Here is a 20,671-nt window from a genome sequence, read left to right as displayed (position 1 = left end):
GTCCTACAAATTGAAACCCAAGCTCTGCTTCACAGCATTACTATTTCCTTATTTACCACACTTCCCAAGCTCACTGATGGTCTGCACTTTTGGGCTCAGCACTTCACTCGAGTTTCCCAATAATGAAAAGTAATTGTGCAGCCTGGAATTCTTGGCCAAATCCTGGAACTCAGGCTGGGGCACTATTTGCTGTCCATGAACCCACTTCACTATCTTGTGCCCCATCCCTGTTTCTAATGGAATTTAACGCAGAATATAGCGGAAGAGAATGCAAAACAATGAGGATGCAGGAGCAACGGGAGGGAGAACTTTAGAGTATCACTGACCACAGTAGTACATATAAATGAGAGAATTTCAACAGACGATGATTGTTTGCCAAACATTTATAAGGAAAAGTGTTCCGTCAGTCCAGCCCCTCGATGCAACACTCCCTCAATATGGCCACTTAGTGTAGTTCTTCTTCAGTACTGTTCCTCCCATAGTGCAGCAATCTTCAGTATAGCACATTCAATAGTGCAGTGCTACCCCTACATAGTGCAGCAATCTCTTAGGATTGCAAATCCAACAGTGCAGTGCTTCCTCGTTACTGCCCCTCCCATACTGCAGTGCTCCCTCAATATTGTACCTTCAACAATGCTGTGCTCCCTCAGTATTGGCCCACCCACAGTGCTGTACCCTCGCAGTACTGCCCCTCCCACATTGCAGCATTCCCTCAGCATTGCACCACTGCTCTTTCACTACTGCACCTTCCATAGTCCAGTGCTCCCTTAATATTGCATCTGACAGTGCATTGCTCCCTCAGTACTACCCTTACCAAGTAAAGCGCACCCTCAGTACTGACATTCTGACAGTACAGCCCCTCAGTGTGACTGTCCCCCAGCGCGGCGCTCCCTCCGCGCTGCCCCCCTAACAATGCAGCCAACATGTGCTCAGCGAAGTCGCACAACCAACCAGTGATTAATGGCCAGTTAATACGTTTTCCTTGGGGTTGATCCAGGAACGAACACTGAATGGGACACTTGGAAATTCTGTCTTCTCCGAGCAACACAGTGACATTTTGTGCAAAGCACATCAGGGAATTCAACATCTCGAACACCTCCGCGGTAGCTGGTTGGATGTCTCTGCCTAGATTGTATGCTTTATCTCATGAATGAGACCTGGACCCATGACCTTCCTGCTCAAAGTTGTGAGTACTGCCAGCTGAGGCTAGCTGACAACATTTCTAAGCGCTGAGGCTTGCCATCTGATCGCTGCTTGAATGGAAAGATTGAGTGCTGGATCCAGACCTGTGCAAACCGAGACACAGTCTGTGCTTTTGTTTGCAACTGAAAATGTTGCTGATGCTGTTAGAGAATGGAAAAAGTTCTCCTGTTCCATTACTGGGATCAGAGTCAAGCCTCCTGCTACTGTACTGCATTCTTCCTGCCTTCTGGAACTTGGACAGGGTTTCCCAAACCTTTTGAGCCACGGAACCTCTAATGACCTCCCAAGAGCATCAGGAAACCTCGGAAATCAAATGTAAATACATTTTCTAGCTATACTTATGTATATATTAGAATTAGGAAGAGGCACACGGTCATAAATACATTCAGTAGCCACATGGGTTGGAGAGAGGTGGGAGATAGTGGGAAGAAGGGAGAGAAAGGAGTGAGTGAAGAAAGGAAGGGTGAGAGGGAGGGATGGAGTTGAAGGAGAGATCTATTGAAGGGAAGAAGGGAGGGAGGAGCAGGAGGGAGAAAGTGGGAGGAAGTGGAGAGAGGCTGAGAGCGGAGGTGGAAGTGAGGGAGAGAAGGAAGGGTGAGAAGAGAGAGACAGAGAGGGAAATCATGAGGAATAGCACCATGCAAATCTAAATATTATGCGTTGACCTGGTGAAACTACATGCATGTCAATCCGTAAAAATGGCATTTGATCAACAGAGCTAAGCAATCCCACAACCAATAGATCAGAGCTAAGCAGTCCTCCAAATCCATTCTTGAATGGGGTTGAACAATTAAACAACTCACTGGAGGAGAAAGCTCCACAAATATCTGCATCCTTAATAATGGGAGAACCCAACACATCAGTGCAAAAGGCAAGGCTGAAGCATTTTCAACCACCTTTCGTCAGAAGTGCTGAGTAGGTGACCCATCTTGGCCTCCTCTGGAGGTCCCCAGCATCATGGATGTCAACCTTCAGTTTATTCAATTCACTTAACATAGTATCAAAAAATGGCTTAAGGCATTGGACACTGCAAAGGCTATGGGTCCTGATAACATTCCAGCAATAGTACTGAAGACTTGTGCTCCAGAACTTGCTGGACCCCTGTCTCAGCTGTTCCCATACAGTTACAACACCGGCATCTACCCAACAGTGTGGAAAATTGCCCAGGTATCTCATGTACACAAAAACAGGACAAATCCAATCTGGCCAAATACTGCTCCATCAATCTACTTTCCATCAATCTACTTTCAATCAATCATCAGTAAAGTGATGGAATGGGCCATCAACAGTGCTATCAAGCAGTACTATGCAGCAATAATCTGTTGACTGATGCTCAGTTTGGGTTCTACCAGAGCCATGCAGCTCCTGATTTCATTATAGCTTTTGCCTAAACATAGCCAAATGAGCTGAAATCAAAAGGTGAGGCGAGTGACTGCCCTTGACAACAAGGCTGCATTTGACAGAGAATTAATTGCTTAATTAAGGATTTCAATTGTGTGGGGTCAGGAAGGTTATCCATGGCCACAGAGCGGAGGTGGGAGGGAAGGGGAAGGGAACAGGGGTTGCGGGGGGCATGGTCCCTGCCACCAAACCCACTACAGGGAAGGGCACAGGGTTTTGCGCCGTGTTTCTGTGAAATTCTGGGGAGTTGTATCTATGTTTCTGTGATGGGAGAGTTGGGTTTGTTTATCAGTGATGGAGAGAGTGGAGTCTGTGTTTGTAACTGTACATTGCTATTCTGAGTTTTGACAATGAAGATTTGGAGGCAGGGAAAAGGGCTGTGCTGAGACCAGGCTGCTCTGATTAGGGCCCAGCAGTAGTTCAATGGCTCCAGGCCACCTCACGCTCAGTGCTATTAGACCATAAGATGTAGGAAATAGAAGGAGGCCATTTGCCCCATCGAGTCTGTCTCGACATTCAACGAGATCATGAATTATTAAAATCATTCCTAGGGGTTAATAATGCATTAAGTTTGTGGCTGTACCAGGAACAGGAAACCCCTGCTGCGCTGTTCCCATTAAACCATCTGTTCTTTCTATCAGACAAGTACAGCACAGCAAATATTCCTGTTAATCCACAAATAACACATACAATTCTAACTTTCTCCTCCATCAACCATTTCCCTTAAATGCAAAGATACTGGGTGGAATTTTCCTGTTCCATCTGCCACGGGAATCGTAGCAGGTGGGACAGGATGATGCAAAGGTCCGATGATTTTTCCAGTCACGATTGCCACAAGACCAGAAATTCCCACCCAAACTGTGTGTCAGCTCAAAGCCTGTGTCCTATCTGTGCCCTTCTACCTCTTCTCATTTCACACCAGTGTTTCAATACTGACTGAACGTGCTCAGTCCGAGCTAACTCCTACAACACTTCCTAACTTTAGATTAGGTTTGAGATAACAACTTCTCTCTGCAAATGTGAAAGTGAGGTACTTGAACTTTCTCACAGATGCCTGCCTCCTAATCCCTAAGGCTCTGCCACTGCGTGGAACATTCAGACAGCCTGCAATAATCCTTTGTTCCGCTCTGAGCCATGATCTCATTCTGGAGGTATTACCGTCTCCTGCCACTTGCTGCCAGAATGAGCTCAGTCGAAGTTGCTGCCTGCTCCAGCAGCCACATCTGTTCTCAATCAGTTGTCTTGACTCACGATGAGGGCCACACAGTGAAGATTCTCTGCTGCAATGCAGTGATAACCTCTGTTAACTGAGTGGTTACATCCATCAGGAAAGAGTGAACATCCTGAGATACTTTTCTCTTGAAATGAGAAGATTTAGGTGTGTCCTCACAGAGATCTTTAAGATCATGAAAAGGTTTAATAGAAAAAACAGAGAGTGAATATTTCCATCTGTGGGCATGGTCATAACATAAGATAGACCAATAAATCTGAAAGGGAATTCAGGAGAAACTTCTTTAACCAATGAGTGGTTAGGAATGTGGAACTTACTGCCACAGGGAATCTTGGAGGCAAATAGTGGAGATGCATTTAAGGGAAAGCTAGAAAAATTGGTTATAAAGTGCTTTGGGATATCCTAAGGTTGTGAATGGTGCTGTAAAAATGAAAATATATTTGCGAGTTTGGCAGATATTCTGCTCCGTAAACACTGCCTGACCTGTCCGGCTAATGGAGCAAAATACACGTGTCTAAATCCGACTGGGGTTTTGTGTCTGTCCACTCAATGTGGAAATGTTGGACTGTTTGTTCACATTTTAAAAGAATAAAGAAAAATTTGCATTTATATAGCGCTACAATGACTCAGACTATTTTACAACCAATGAAGTACTTTTGAAATGTAGTCACAGTTGTAACGTAGGAAATACGAGAGCCAGTTCACACACAGCAAGCTTCCACAAACAGCAACGTGATAATGACCAGACAATCTGTTTCAGTGATGTTATTTGAAGGATAAATATTGACCAGGACACCAGGGAGAAATCTCCAGGTCTTCTTTGAAATAGTGCCATGGCGTTTACCTGACAGGGCAGATGTAGTCTCAGTTTAAGGGCTCATCTAAAAGACAGCATCTCCAACAGTGCAGCACTCTCAGTATTGCACTGTAAACATGATTTTTGTTCTCAAGTCTTTGGAGTGGACTTAAACCTGGGAACCTCATGACTAAGAGATGGGAGTGTTGCCATAAGCCACAGCTATGTAATCTGTTGTCAGTGAGAGCCTGATGGACATCTAGGTGCACAGGAGTACCGTACCTCAGTCAGGTCCTGGTTGAACTGGGCCAAGAGACGGGCAGTGCTCAGGTCGCCCTTGCGGCTCTGCGACAGCTCCTTAATACGGTTCCTCCTCTCCAGGATAGTGCTGAGCTTCTGCTGGATGCGGCTGGCATCATCACGTTTTAAACTTTCTTCTTTCAGCTTACCTGCCTGTTCTTGCAGAGATATCACCTGCAACAAAAAAATACAGTACTCACTGACTGGAGCAGCAGACAGACTTTGGGCTGTCAACATACACATGAATAACGAAGTTCTTTCTTATTCATTCTTGGGCATGACTGGAAAAGCCACCATTGAATGCCCATCCTGGTTGCCCTGGGAAGGTGGTGATGAGGTGCCTTCTTGAACCTCTGATACAATGTAGGACATCAGTTGCAAAGACTTCTCTTCCTGCTCCCACACTATTACCTCTAGTGTACCATTCCCATCCTATTTGTCATCTACAAGCTGCCCTCAATGACATCATCTTAAAACATAGCATTAACATTTACATGTATGCTGACAACACTAAAGTCAGTGAGCTAAATACAACCCAGCTAACCTGAGAGAATTAAAGACTATCTGGTCCATCCTGTGAGAGTTAAACACAGCCTCCACCACCCTGAACATGTTAAACAAAGCTCAATACATCCTTAACATGTTAAACACAGCCTGATGTACCCTAAACATGTTAAATACAACCCAACGTATCCTAAATATGTTAAACATAGCGTGATGTACCCTCAACATGTTAAATACAACCTGACATATCCTGAACATGTTAAACACAGCCTGACACATTTTGAGAATGTTAAACACAGACTAACCCTTTCTGAACGAGTTAAACACAGCTCAGCCTACCCAAAGAGAGTTAAATGCTGCTCAATCCCTGTTAAGTTAATCATGACCATTCACAGAGTTAGAAACGTACAAAGTTATAACAAAAAACAGGTGATTGGGCCACACCAGTTTATGACAGAACTTCCATTCCATGTGAGTGGATAGTTCTAGTTACATAAACTCACAATCTTTCCAGATTCTTGTAGTGCCTTTTCAACCCCTCCATTCAATTTAATCTTGTTTGATTTGGACATGACCTGATTTACCTTTTCCTCCTGAGTCGTCAGCAATTTCTCAAAGGCTTCATGCCGTTTGATGAGAGAATCCACAGTGTCCACGGATGTCCCCAGTTCACTAGACCTTAGGTAAACCTGAAATAAAATTGCAGTCAATGAACACTCACTGTCTTTCTGCACACTTCACTCTGTGTATTTGCTTATCAATTCCAGTTATCCTCGCTTGCCATCGATGATGACTCGCAAATTGTTTCATGTTCAAACACAGTCAGATAGTTTTAGAGACGTTTTAGCCCTGTGCCTGACAACTTACCCCACTGGACTCAAATGTGCTACAGAAATGCACTGCTTTTTCCACACAGTACACAAAGAGGATGGTTTGCGAAAAGGGAAAGGTGATAGATACCATTCAAAGAATTGAGCTGAGGCATATTGTAGGGGGAGCTTTATCCTGTACCTAGCCTGTGCTGTATCTGTCCCAAGAGTGTTTGATGGAACATTGTAGAGGAAGCTTTACGCTCCATCTAATCTGTGTTTAACCTGCCCGAGGAGTGTGATGGATAGTTTAAAAAGTTTATTTATTAGTCACAAGTAGGCTTACTTTAATACTGCAATGATGTTTCTGTGAAAATCCCCTTATTGCCATACTCCGTTATCTGTTCAGGTACACTGAAGGAGAACTTAGCATGGCCAATGCAGTAACCAGCACATCTTTTGGAGGAAACCAGAGCACCCAGAGGAAACCCACACAGACATGAAGAGAACGTGCAGACTCCACAACAGTAACCCAAGCTGGGAATCGAATGTGGGTCCCTGGCACAGTGAGGCAACAGTGTTAACCACTGTGCCATCGGAGCTTTACACTGTATCCAACCTGCGCTGTACTTGTCCTTCACTGTGCATTGAGCTGGCATCGAGTTCTTGAAATCACCTGCACTGACACCCATCATAATCTTGAGCACACAGTTCTAAAAAGTTGAAGGAACACAGGAAATAAAAATACTAATTTCTTCAGTGCATCTTTTGACCCCAGTGGAAAGTATTCATTGCCAGTGCCATTAACTATGGATAATCTACACTATAAGTAAATTGCTTTAGTTGATGTGCTTGTGGGGATTTACATTTAAAATATCTCCCTGTAAATGTGGTCTAACCTTTAGAAATAAGCTCATTGATTTCCCGCAGGATACCTGCAGCACACTGGAAGTGCTACAGTTAGTCTCCTTGTACCCAGAGTGAAAACCGATGCCTAGTGGGTTACTTTCCGTCATCCAGCGATGATCTTTGCTGCCACAAGTGCACCTCATGGGGAGGTTTTCCACCTTCTCTACAAGTTGAGGCTTGGCTTCAGAAAGTGCAGCAATGTTCTGAGATGAGCAACTAGTCCTTGTACCTGCCCTGGTCTCAGTGTCACCCTCAGGAAACTGGTCCTTAGCCCGAGCTGGAGTTAGGCTGATGGAGATCATGGGGCCGCAGCCATTGATGAGGGAGGAATTGAAGATACAATTTAGAGTACAGCCGGAGACCTTGTCTGGCTGACTAGTCTCGTTGAGCTCTGGGTGTCCCTGTAACACAAGCACTGTTTGAGAAAAGTGAGCTGGTGGAGCGGCAGTGGGAATCACACCCAATGCTCGCGTAGGGCTGTTCGATCGAGAGTGTCCAGGTGAGTTATGAATGGAGCTTTGGTGGCTTGTGGTGTGCACTGGGGACCGTGGGGTGACAGTCAATGAGGCAACGTGATGTCTTGGCATGTTCTGTGCAGCAGCCAAAGTGACTTGCAGTCTGCTGACCCGATGTGCTGGCACAATGTGGCAGGGCTGGTCAACAGGCACCCAAAGTGGTTTTGAAACCCTTGGCTGCAACCATCCACTGTCAGCTTTCTGAATGACCTTTGTTGCAGAAGGGGACAGCAAAGGGAGAGATGATGATGCAATCTGGTGTACCGCTACAGTCCTCTCCTTCTTGGAAACTCCAGGTTTGCAGCTCTGACAGAATGCTGCCCCCCCAGATTCAGAACTCACCAGGGGGTGTGTAGGAGAGTTGGGCTCTGCAGGGGTTGTCCCTTCAGTAGCATCCGCACATGATGACCTTGGATGCGTGCTCTGGGCAGAGGGTGTCGCATCGAAGGCGGAGAGATGGGGTGCTGTCGATGCTGGCAAGGTGGAAGCCAAGGTGATGTCCATTCTTGAGACACGACGAGCAGGAGTGGCTGCTTCTGCTGCAGGTGCTGAGGTCAACATTGAAACCGAGCGTGAGGGCAATGGTGTTCCTGCAGGAGCTGGCCAAAGCTTTTTACATACCGTGAAACGCTGGACTCTTTTCCCATGTTCCCGACTCAACATTTTTAATCTCTCAGTGTCCAACTTTTCAGCCATGAAGTCTGCGAGGATTGTTGAGCAGGAAAAGAGATTCACCGAATGAGGCAAAGCATTGATGCAGCAGCATCCTGGAGCATCGGATTCACTTATTTAACCATGAACTATCAAAGGAGACCAAGTCCAGTACAGGCCGTCACGAGAAAGAAAAACCAGGGAGTTAGTTAAAGAGCATAAGACCACTGCACGAGCCAGAGAGCATCTGAGCAGCATCTCGATTCCTGGGAGCCTGGCTGCTTCTGGGTACATGCTGCTATCCCTACGAGAGTCTGCTGGATCAAACCTTTTCTTCTTGAGGCAGGCTTTCCTTCTTTAAAAAATGTGAACGACAGCAAGCTCTGAGAAAATTGGCTCCCTCCTCCTATTTCGTCAGGAATGCAAAAAAAACTCAAAAGCTGAGCAATCAAAACTTTGAAAGGGTCTTTCTGGCAAAACATGGTAGTGATGCGACACTTGATTCAGACACCCTGTCTCAATGACCACACGGAACTGTAGTTGAGCTGCTGGATTACGTAGCCTGCCTTAAAGCTTTTACTTCCTAAATCCTTCATGCACTTGCATATGAAATGCCTCACAGGCTCCATTAACCCATATTAAATGTGCACTATTTCTGACCTCCAAATGCAGCCAACAAGCTGTCACCACTCTGCAGTCCTCTCTGACAAATGAATGTGCTCATTAACTGTAGAGGTGGTTGTTCAATTCAGTGGAAATTTTCTCCTTGTACTTTTTTTGTGGGAGGTATTCAGACTAAACCCTGTCCGGGCAAACCTCAGGGACTTGTTTGAATGTATTCTCACCTTACTTACTCAGGGTTTAACAGCTCAACAAAAATTCTTTTTCGCTCCTATCTAAACCTACAAACAATTGCAGCCAAATCTGCAAGATGACAAAAACCACTTGAGGCGGAGTATTCCCCAGTTGTGCAGGAGCGTAAACATCAGCTCACCAATATTTTAGTTTTCCAGGGCAGATAGTGACACTGCCGACAGCAGTGCAGTCAAACCTGTGACTATGTGAATGCAACCTGAATATGACAGTGATGTTATCAGGAGAGTCTTCACAGTCACACAGAGACACTGCTGTCATATAAATGAGTGTGTTCACACTCACACGAGACAGCACTAAGATAAACCAGCAACTGTGCACGCTCAGAGACAATGCTGCAATATAAATGAGAGCGTGTTCAGACTCAGATGGCACTATAAGATAAACAAGGTTGTAAACAAGGCTTCTAGCCTCTCAAGAAGGGAAACTAATGGTGGATTTTCCTGCTGGAGGTGGGAATTGGAAGGCAGGGTCTGACTGTAAGTCACAACCTCACCTCCCACGGAGTGTGATTTTCACAGGGTTTGGGGTTTTAATGACTCTGTGGACAGTTTGGCAACCAATTAGTGGATGGGGTCAGTGGGAAGTGAGCTCTGCTCTGGTCTTAATCATGATGTGGAGATGCCGGCATTAGACTGGGGTAAGCACAGCAAGAAATCTCACAACGTCAGGTTAAAGTCCAACAGATTGATTTTATACCAAATGTTGGACTTTAACCTGGCTTTGTGAGATTCTTACTGATCTTAATCGGCAGCCATTATGTGGATGATTGGAATGATCGGCTGGTGGGGTTAGGAGGTGGCGGGGGGGTAGAGAATACATCAAAGGGTTGGAGGGTTGACAGGAGTTTTGGGTGATAGATTGGATATATCAGTGAGAGAGACTGAAAGGCTGGGGGAGTAAGGGGATTCAGAAGGATCAGGGGTGTGGAGAGGAAGGTGAAGCAGGTAAATTGGATCTAATAGTCCCACCTCCATTAAGTTGTCAACTACTCCCCTACCCCAAACTTTCTGGGAGTGGGTTTGTTGCCCAACTCTCTCTCACTCCTCAATCCTGGATCTTGCCAGCTGGGAGTGGGTTCTCCCTTTGTCTGCATGGGTTTCCTTCTCAAAGATGTGCAGGTTAGGTGGATTGACCACGCTAAATTATCCCTTAGTATCAGTGGGACTAGTTAGGGTAAATGCATCGGTCAATGGGGATAGGGCCTTGTGGTCGGTGCAGACTAGATGGGCCGAATGGCTTCCTTCTGCACTGTTGGATTCTATGAATCTCACCTCTTCCCACTTCTCAATCCTGCCAGTTGGGAGTGGTTTGGAATCTCATCCCCCTTCCCACTCCTCAAGTCCATTAATTCTGGAATTAGACAGCATGGGATGCAATTTTAAAAATAAAAAAAAGCCTGACTCCAACAACACCTGTTCTGGAGCTCCCAACCCCACTCTGTGTTAGTACAACATGCCTGCTGGATTTGTGACTTTGATGCCAAAGCCTTTGTGCATAATTCCTGGTATCCCATCTGGATTGAATTGCTAAGAAGGATGTATGTAAGAAGCATCACTCATAATGTTTAGGGAAAAATCCCACCTCCTGTTTCTCCTCTCCTTACCACACCTACCTCCTGAGAGTTCATGATCTTTTCCATTTGGCTGCTGTCTCTGTAGAAAAGCTGCTGCAATAACATCTTCTCCAACCAGTTCTTCTTCAATTCCCAGTGACGGTACAAGCTCGCTCTCTCATCCTGCAGAGCACGGACTTTATCTCTGATCTAGAAAACAGGACAATTTGGTTCAGGCCTATGGATAGCTGCTAGAAAGGGGAAAGGAGAGAAGGGAAAGGAAAGGGAAGGGAAAGGAGGGGAGGGAAGGGAAGGGAAGGGAAGGGAAAGGAGGGGAGGGAAGGGAAGGGAAAGGAGGGGAGGGAAGGGAAGGGAAGGGAAAGGAGGGGAGGGGAGGGGAGGGAAGGCAAAGGAGGGGAGGGAAGGGAAGGGAAAGGAGGGGAGGGAAGGGAAAGGAGGGGAGGGGAGGGAAGGGAAGGGAAGGGAAGGGAAAGGAGGGGAGGGGAGGGAAGGGAAGGGAAAGGAGGGGAGGGAAGGGAAGGGAGGGGAGGGGAGGGAAAGGAGGGAAGGGAAGGGAAAGGAGGGGAGGGAAGGGAAAGGAAAGGAGGGGAGGGAAGGGAAGGGAAAGGAGGGGAGGGAAGGGAAGGGAAGGGAAAGGAGGGGAGGGGAGGGAAGGGAAGGGAAAGGAGGGGAGGGGAGGGAAGGGAAGGGAAAGGAGGGGAGGGGAGGGAAGGGAAGGGAAAGGAGGGGAGGGAAGGGAAGGGAAGGGAAAGGAGGGGAGGGGAGGGAAGGGAAGGGAAAGGAGGGGAGGGAAGGGAAGGGAAGGGAAAGGAGGGGAGGGAAGGGAAGGGAAGGGAAAGGAGGGGAGGGGAGGGGAGGGAAGGGAAGGGAAAGGAGGGGAGGGAAGGGAAGGGAAAGGAGGGGAGGGAAGGGAAGGGAAGGGAAAGGAGGGGAGGGAAGGGAAGGGAAGGGAAAGGAGGGGAGGGGAGGGGAGGGAAGGGAAGGGAAAGGAGGGGAGGGAAGGGAAGGGAAAGGAGGGGAGGGAAGGGAAGGGAAGGGAAAGGAGGGGAGGGAAAGGAGGGTATGAAACACGATTAAAAGGGAGGATGAGACAGGAAAAGAGGGCTGGGTGAAGGCAGAATGGGTGAGTGGGGGTATGGGTGAGAGGCAGGAGAAGATTGGTGAGAGGGGGAGATCAGTGAGAGGGATGGGTTAGGTGGAGATCGGAAATGGGAATGGGTGTTGGGGGGGGGGATAATAGAGGGAAAATGGGAAGGGAGGTTAAGAGTACGGAGGATCTGAGAGAGGGAGCCGAGGGAGAGGAAATGAGAGAAAGGATGGCTGGGAGACAGGGAGATGAGAGCAGAGAGGAAGGATAAGAGAGGGAATAAGAATGGGATAGGGATAAGAGAAGGGTATGAGAGATTTGGGAAATGCTAATTGGGATTCAGAGAGAAACAAAATGTGCAATGAGAATGGTTGTGAGGTGACAAGGAGAGAGAAGGAACAAAATGGAGTGAGAGGTTGAAGGATAAAGGGAGATGAAAAGAAGAAAGAAGAGGGGAGATATGCAAAGGGGAGAGAAAGGAAATGGCAAAAGTTAGAGAATGAGTAAAATATAGCAGAGGAGAAATGACGGCAGACAGTGCTCACATGTTGGGAGGTGGAGGACTCCTCCTGCAGGATTTCCTGGCCCAGCGTGACCACCTGATTGAAGGTCTTCTCCCTGGCATCGATTTCAGCCCGAAGCTGCTGATGTTGGGTTTGTTTTAAATCAATCATGGAACTATCACGTGCCGTTTCCTCCACTTTCATCTCCCTCATCAGTTCAGCCGACCAGGAGAAGTAATCCCGTACCTAGGAGGCACAAAGTTCAGAATGTGCATGAGACATTGAGGCTGCAAATAGATTGATGAATGTAGTACAGGAAAACCTGATGCCTGTTTCAATAAGGAGACCTTCTCCACACCAAACTTCACCACCCCCAAGTTGACTTTGAGATTGTTATTTTGGGCTACCAAATGACTATTAGAACGGTTTTCATTTTTTTGCCTGCAGTGGTATGTTTCCTTCAGGATACTTTATTATTTAGGACAGTCACCAGCTGTGAATAGGGTGGACCCAGTCAATATTACAATGGCAGCTATGGCTCAAAGGTAGCACTTTCACCTCGCAGTCAGAGCCTTCAGCCCAAAATCCAGGCTGACACTCCAGTGCAGTACTGAGGGAGCACTTGCACTGCTGGAGGTGCTATTGTTCAGATAAACCAAGATAAACTCCTGTCCTCTTAGATAGATGTGAAAGATTCCACAGTAGTATTTAAGAAGAGGAGGAGAGTTCTCCCTGGTGTAATGGATTATATTTATCCTGCAACCCAATATCACTTGCACAGATTATCTGGTCATGATCACATTTCTGTTTTCAGACTTGCTGTGCACAGTTTGTTGCCGTGTTTCCCAGATTAAATCAGAGACTACTCTTCAGAAAATCACTTAATTGGCTATTGAGGTTTTGAAAGGCACAACTTAAAGCATAGAACCATGGAATCCCTACACTGCAAAAGGAGCCATCGAGCCTGCACTGACAACAATTGGTATCCCCGCACCCCATGTATTTACACTGCTAGTCCCCTTGACACTAAGAGGCACTTTACCATGGCCATTCAACCTAGCCTGCAGATCTTTGGAGTGAGAGGAAACCCACGCAGACACAGTGAGAATGTGCACCTTTCATACAGACAGTCACCCAAGGCCAGAATCGAACCAAAGTCCTCGACGCTGTGAGGCAGCAGTGCTAACCACTGTGCCACCATGCTGCCCTGCAAATGCAAATTCTTTTTTTCCCTAGTTTATGCTGCTAAGCTTTTCACTCCAAAGAAAGCCTATTGCTTATCTGTACTCACCAGTGCCAGGAACCTTTGGATTTTGCAGGCCTTTTCCAGGTCTTCCCTCCGCTGATCCACTTTAGCCCTCAGGTTCTCCCAGTTTTCCACAACTGCCTGCTGCTTGTTCTGCAAGGCCGCACTCTGTTGAGTCGTGCATCGGTGCAGGACCTCATCAGCTGCATCCACCAACTCCTGCAACTAGAATTAGAAGGACACCAATTGTCACTAGGTGGACTGCTGCTTTCTCCAAGTCTTGCTTGGTTATATACAGTTCCTTTGTCACTAGGTACCCTTACCTGCTCTGTATCTCTGAGGCTGGATGGCAACTGCATTGGTTAGTGGCATTGCAAAATGGGTCATGGAAAACCGCAACTCACTCCCTCAACAGGAGGCTGAGGTGTAGGGGTAACAAATTGGAGCTTTGAAGATAGGGTATGGAGGGGTATGGAATGAAGGACAGCAAACAAAAAGAAAAATCAGACATTGGGTAGCAGGTGATTAGACATCTACCAGAAAAGAGGAAAGGCTGGACAGAGAGGGAGGGGGAGAAACTAAGTATATTGCATACTGCAGGGAGAGAGGGCAGAGATAGTATATTGTATAAATACTATTAGAGTGGGAGGAAACTGTAATGTGTCCAAGGATATCATTGCAGAAAGAGGCAACAATATATTGTACAGGAATGGTACTGTAGAGTGACAAAGGAGACAGGGCATTGTACAGAAATGCTATTGTAGAGATAGGAGACACAATATATTGTATGGGAACACTGCACAGGGAAGGGAGATGGTAAACTGTACAGGAAAACTAGGGAGAACGGAGGATTTGGTGCTATAATGATATGTGACTTGTTGGTTTAAATTGAAATGCTGTAACAGAAAGCAGCATTGTCACCTGCAAGTTCTCATTGCTCCATATTGACAGTTGATGTGGGGATGCTACATAGAATTATAAATCTTACTCGCTGCTCCGCCCCAGACAGTTCATGTTCCAATGCTTCATGAGTCCGAAGTTGTGCTTGAACACCACGCAGGTCCTTTGCAAGCTCATCAGGAATGCTTTTAAGTTTCTCCTAAAAAAATAGAAACAAATGCAAATTAAAAGAATCTGATTTCATTCTGTACTAAATCTTTGATCTCTACATTGCCCCTTCAAACACAGCTTACATACAAAGAAAAGATCCCTCTCCACTGCTCCATCAGCTATTTCTAGACTGTCCTATCAAACACTCCCAGGGCAAGTACAGCACGGGTTAGATACAGAGTAAAGCTGCTTCTAGACGATCCCATCAAACACTCCCAGGGCAGGTAGAGCACTGCATTAGATACAGAGTAAAGCAGCTTTGATCTACACTGGCTCATCAAACATCATTGGGCAGGCAAAGAACAGGATGGATTCAGAGTAAAGACTCCTCTACAGTGGTTTACAGCTTCCATCCTAGAAGTAATTGACGGGATTGAAGGTGGATAAATCTCCAGGGTCTGATAGTCTTTATCTCAGACTGACCTTGGAAATAATAGATCCACTGTTGCTCATTTTCCAAAATTCTTTGGACTCTGGTCTGGTTCCTACAGATTGCAGAGTAACTAATGTAAGCTCTCTATTCAAAAAGGGAGGTAGAGAGAAAACAGGTAACTATAGACCAGTAAGCTTAATGTCAGCTAGAGTCCATTATGAAGGATTTCATAGCTCAGCATTTGGTAAACAATGGCATAATCACACAAAGTCAGCATGGATTTACAAAGGAAAATCATGCTTGACAAATCTATTGGAATTCTTTGAGGATGTAACTAGTAGAGTTAACCAACTGTTCACATTATATATTAATGATTTGGATGAGGGAACTATATGTATTATCTCCAAATTTGCAGATGATACAAAGTTGGGTGAGAGGCTGAGATGTGAGGATGCTGCAGAGACGCTTCTGTATGATTTGGACAGACTGAATGAGTGGGCATATAGATGGCAGATGCAGTATGATGTGGATTGATGTGTGGTTACCCAGTTTGGGAGCAATAATGGGAAGGCAGATTATTATTTGAATGTGTGTAAATTGAGAGAGGTGGATACTCAGCAAGACCTTGGTGTTCTCATGCATCAGTCACTGAAAGTATGTATGTAGGTACAGCAGGCAGCAAAGAAGACAAATGGTATGTTGGCCTTCATAGTGAGAGGATTTAAGTAAATGAATAGGGATGCTTTACTGCAATTGTATAGGGTGCTGGTGAAGCCACACCTGTATTGTGTGCAGTTTTGGTGTCCTTATCTGAGGAAGGATGTCCTTGCTGTAGAGGGACTATGGCAAAGGTTTACCAGGCTGATTCCTGAGATGGCAGGTCTGTCATATGAGGAGAGACTAAGTTGGTCAGGATTATATTCATTGGAGTTTAGAGGAATGAGAGGGGATCTCATAGAAACTTATAAAATTCTAAGAGGATTAGACAGGGGAGATTCAGAAAGAATGTTCCCAATGGTCAGGGAGTCCAGGACTAGGGGTCATAGCTTCAGGATAAGGGGTAAATCTTATAGGACTGAGGTGAGGAGAAATTTGTAGAGAGTGGTGAAACTGGAATTCACTACCACAGAAAATAGTTGAGGCAAAAACATTGTGTGATTTCAAGAAGAAGTTAGATATAGCTCTTTGGGCTAAAGGGATCAAAGAACAAAGAACAATACAGCACAGAAACAGGCCCTTCAGCCCTCCAAGCCTGCACCGATCAGGTGTTCCTAACTAGACCATCCGTCTGTATCCCTCTATTCCCACTCTGTTCATGATCCTAGCGTGTCTGTCTCAACCACCTTGCTTGGTACTGCATTCCAGGCCCCACCACCCTCTGTGTAAAAAATGTCACCCACATATCTGTATTGAACTTTGCCCCCCTGACCTTGAACTTGTGACCCCTTGTGTTTGTCATTTGTAACCTGGGAAAAAGCTTCCAACAGTCACCCTATCAATGCCCTTCATAATTTTATAAACTTCTATTAGGTCGCTCCTCAACCTCTGTCTTTCCAGGGAGAACAACCCTAGTTTACTCAATCTCACCAATACCCTCCATACCAGGCAACATCCTGGTAAACCTTTTCTGCACTCTCTCCAAAGCCTCCACATCCTTCTGGTAGTGTGGCACCAGAACTGGACACAGTATTCCAAATGTGGCCTAACCAATGGTCTATGTAACTGCAACATCATATGCCAACTTTTATACTCTATGCCCCATCCAATAAGGCAAGCATGCCATATCAAGGGATATGGAGAGAAGGCAGGATCAGGATATTGAATTTGATGATCAGCCTTGATCAAAATGAATGGTGGACAAGGTTGAAAGGCCGAATGGCCTATTCCTGCTTCTATTCTTTATGTTTTGATCTTGTGGCTTTGTTGAATGACATGCATGGTATAATATCAGCAGCTGGTAAAACAGAGTAATTGGGACCACACCCATTGAGAATGTAGTCAAGACAGCAAAGGCATGTGTGACCATTCAAACAGAGAGATAGAGAGACTGACATCAGTCACTTGGATAGGAATACAACAGATGCTTCAGGCTGAAAGTTAAGTGCTTAAATCCTGGGAGTAGCCCCTTTCCCCTGTGATTTTCTTGTGTTGGAGATCTGTAAGGACTAACCTCAATGTGAGCCAAAGCATCTGCTAGATCTTGGCTGCATTTGTGAACTGCGTCTGCATCACTGAGCCTCTGTCCACGGATCTGGGCCTTTTCCTGTAAAATGCTCCATAAATTCCTGCACCAATAGAAAATTTACTGTAAGTCAGGGCCACAGAGTTGTAGAGTCAATATGGACCAGAATACAATTTGCTTAATCAGATTCTTTCCAGAAGACACAATCAAACTGGCATTGCTCTAACATTAATTCAAGCAACACAATGTAAATAATCAAACCACTTATGAACCAATTGTTCAGTTTCCTGTAATCTACTAATTCACAATTAGAGCGCCCCGCGAGCGCCTCGCCCTCCCAGCGCCCCGCGAGCGCCTCACCCTCCCAGCGCCCCGCTCTCCGACACAGCACCCTATGACCCTCTCACTCTCAGAGCAGCCTGCAATTCTCACAATCTCAGATAGAGCACCCTGCAATCCCCTCAGTCTCAGATAGAGTACCCTGCTGTTATTCCCCTCGCTCTCACGCACAGCAACCTGCAATCCCCTCAGTCATAAATGCATCACTTGTAAATTAGGTGGACATTAAATTAATTCTTCATCTTTGATGTAATAAATTAAGTCGTGGTTCTACCTCAGTGCATCATGTCTCTGTGAGATTTCCTGGGTCCGAGGATGACCCTTGTCAACCAACTTGTTCACCATGGCTTGGACATCCCGGATCCTCTCTTCACCGGTCTCCAATTGGTGCAAGAATTCTTTGTATAATGCCCGCAGGTGCTAACAAGACAAGATCATACCAATACTGCAATCAGTCACACTCCCTTTGTTGCAGATGAAAAGTAATGGACCCCCTCACCTTTTATAGTCGATTTAACAAAGGGCAATGTAATGCAAATATTATAAATATTCATCCCTGCTCAGTTCCCATCCTGGGTTAAGTTGTTATAAACAATTGTGTTGACCTTTTACTTGGGAAATTGAGCAACAAGGATTCCCTAGCTGCGAACTATCTAGTCTTTACCTTCCTTGGCAGGTGATAGGACCAGGCTCAGTAACTACTCACATATGAAAAAATATTCAAGTAGCTAAGAAACATGAACACCTTCAAATTAAGAAGAAATTGTAGGAGTAATACAAACAGCTCTGGTCACAGAGTTCCCATGTATACAGCAGCACAAAGCTCTGGAGCTGAGGAGATGTCTTTACAAGAAGCCACTGTCATTTAGAGAAGTACGGCTTAGTGAGGAACAACTAGCACAGAGCTATGAAAGTCAAAGCAACCTGTACTAGCTTGATGATGTTCTTTGGTGAAATAACAGAGGATTGATGAAGGTGATGCAGTAGATGTTGAAAGGTGGACTTTCCAAAGGCATTTAATCATTCACACATAACAGACTTATTTGGAAAAATAGAAGGGTATGGGATAGAAGGACCTGGCTACATAATTGGCTATGGAATAGGAGGCAGAGAATGCTGCTGAAGCAAAGGCCAAGGTATTTTGAATGTTGAGGCTTCCCATCTCACCATCTGAAGAATCAGTGGGGAACACATTCCTGCCACTACACCTGCTCTGCAGCTATTTCACACTCAATTGAGCATTAATTGGCTGCAGGCAGCAATTATACCTCTCACTCAGGAGGAAGTCCTGCCTTAAGAGAGCTGCTGGCCAGTCTGACCGGCTAGTGGCTCTTTAGTCCAGTGGTTCCCAAACTTTTATTTTGTCTGAGCTGCCATCTAACAAAACCTCCATCTCTGAAGTCTCCAAAAAAGCAAGTCTAGCCACCATTCAATGCAATTTTCATTAGTTGAGAAGTTCACAATGAAAGCTTCATCACCAGATGCGTGTCAAATGCAATTTCTTCTAAGCCCACTCACTTAAGGTCTGCTCCTTGCAACCCATTCTCTAATAGGAGGTTGTTTCTTGTTTTCTTAGCTTTATCAGTTCCTGTTTCATACCTCTTTCTTCTTCCCTTACTGGGAACTCTGCTTTTAACTTCTCCCTGTCCTCGCTTCTGTTTTTTTTTAAACCTCTCCCTGCTTCTCATGCCCTTCTTGAGTTTTCACTTTTTGTGCGGGCACTTAGGGCCTTGACCTTCAGCCCCAAGCCCCATTTGTCATACGCATTTGGGGTAGATGTTTGAGGGCAAATCTAACATCTAGCATGTGGGAGGCTTTCAAGTGTAAGTTGAAAGGAATTCAGGACCAACACATTTCTGGAAGAACGACGGATAAGTATGGCAAGTTTCGGGAACCTTCGATAATGAGAGATATCATGAGCCAAGTCAAAGGGAAAAAGGAAGCATTTGTCGAGGCTAAGAGGCCAAGAACATACATGTGAAATACAAGGAAAGTTGAAAGAAACTGAAGCAAGGAGTAAGGAGGGCTAAAAGAGGTCATGAAAAGTAATTGACTAGCAGGATTAAGGAAAATCCCAAGGCTTTTTATACATTTATGAAGAACAAGAGGGTAGCCAGGGAGAGGTTGGCCCACTCAAGGACAGGGCAGGGAATCTATGCGTGGAGCCAGAGGAAATGGGCAAGGTATTAAATGAGTACTTTGCGTCAGTATTTACCAAAGAGAAGAACTTGGTGGATGATCAGTTTGGGGAAGGGTGTCTAGATAGTTTGAGTCATGTTGAGATCAAAAAGGAGGAGGTATTGGGGATCTTGAGAAACATTAAGGTAGATAAGACCCCAGGGCCTGACATTCTTCAGGTATCAGTGCTGGGACGTTTGCTGTTTGTAATATATATATATACATGATTTGGAGGAAAATGCAACTTGTTTGATTAGTAAGCTTGCGGATACCTCAAAATACTAAGAGACACAGGGAGGAAATTGCTGGGGCCTTGAGAGAAATCTTTGCATCCTCACTGGCTACAGGGGAGGTCATGATGTAGAGACGCTGGCGTTGGACTGGGGTAAACACAGTAAGAAGTCTCACAACACCAGGTTTAAGTCCAACAGGTTTATTTGATAGTAATCCCACAAGTTTTCGGAAACGCTGTTCCTTCGTCAGGTGTGTGGAAGGTTCTGATCAGAGAACGGCATATAAAGACACACACAGTTTACAGAGCACTGATTAGAATGCAAGTCTTTACAGATAACCTGCTATTCAAGTCTTAAAAATGCAGACAATGTGAGTGGAGATAGCATTAGCAGAGGTTAAAGAGATGTGTATCGTCTCCAGACAGGACAGTAAGTGAGATTTTACAAGCCCAGGCAAGTCATGGGGGTAGTGCGACATGAACCCCACATCCTGGTTGAGGCCTTCCTAATGATGGACGGACATGAGGACAGCCTCAACCGGGATTCTGTAAACTGTGTGTGTCTTTATATGCCCTTCCCTGATCAGAACCATCCACACACCTGACGAAGGAACACGGTTTCTGAAAGCTTGTGGGATTACTATCAAATAAAC

The 20,671-nt window shown here is 45.6% G+C and overlaps 1 protein-coding gene across 1 annotated transcript in view; it reads right to left on the bottom strand.

Moving 5' to 3' along the window:
* Positions 1–20,671, bottom strand: part of sptbn5 (spectrin, beta, non-erythrocytic 5) — a 169,158-nt gene that overhangs the window by 73,847 nt on the left and 74,640 nt on the right. The window contains exons 30-37 of the mRNA XM_080202967.1: positions 17,883–18,028; positions 17,258–17,372; positions 14,593–14,703; positions 13,650–13,829; positions 12,401–12,604; positions 10,808–10,957; positions 6,020–6,124; positions 4,914–5,105 (exon numbers count right to left, since the gene is read on the bottom strand). Coding sequence (XP_080059093.1) covers positions 4,914–5,105; positions 6,020–6,124; positions 10,808–10,957; positions 12,401–12,604; positions 13,650–13,829; positions 14,593–14,703; positions 17,258–17,372; positions 17,883–18,028 — 1,203 coding nt within the window. The remainder of the gene's footprint in view (positions 1–4,913; positions 5,106–6,019; positions 6,125–10,807; positions 10,958–12,400; positions 12,605–13,649; positions 13,830–14,592; positions 14,704–17,257; positions 17,373–17,882; positions 18,029–20,671) is intronic.

Source organism: Carcharhinus amblyrhynchos, chromosome 14, assembly GCF_965287045.1.
Source record: "Carcharhinus amblyrhynchos chromosome 14, sCarAmb.v2.hapA, whole genome shotgun sequence".
Taxonomy (NCBI): domain Eukaryota; kingdom Metazoa; phylum Chordata; class Chondrichthyes; order Carcharhiniformes; family Carcharhinidae; genus Carcharhinus; species Carcharhinus amblyrhynchos.
Note: the sequence above shows the minus strand (reverse complement) of the source record. Positions and strands in the feature narration are given on the sequence as shown.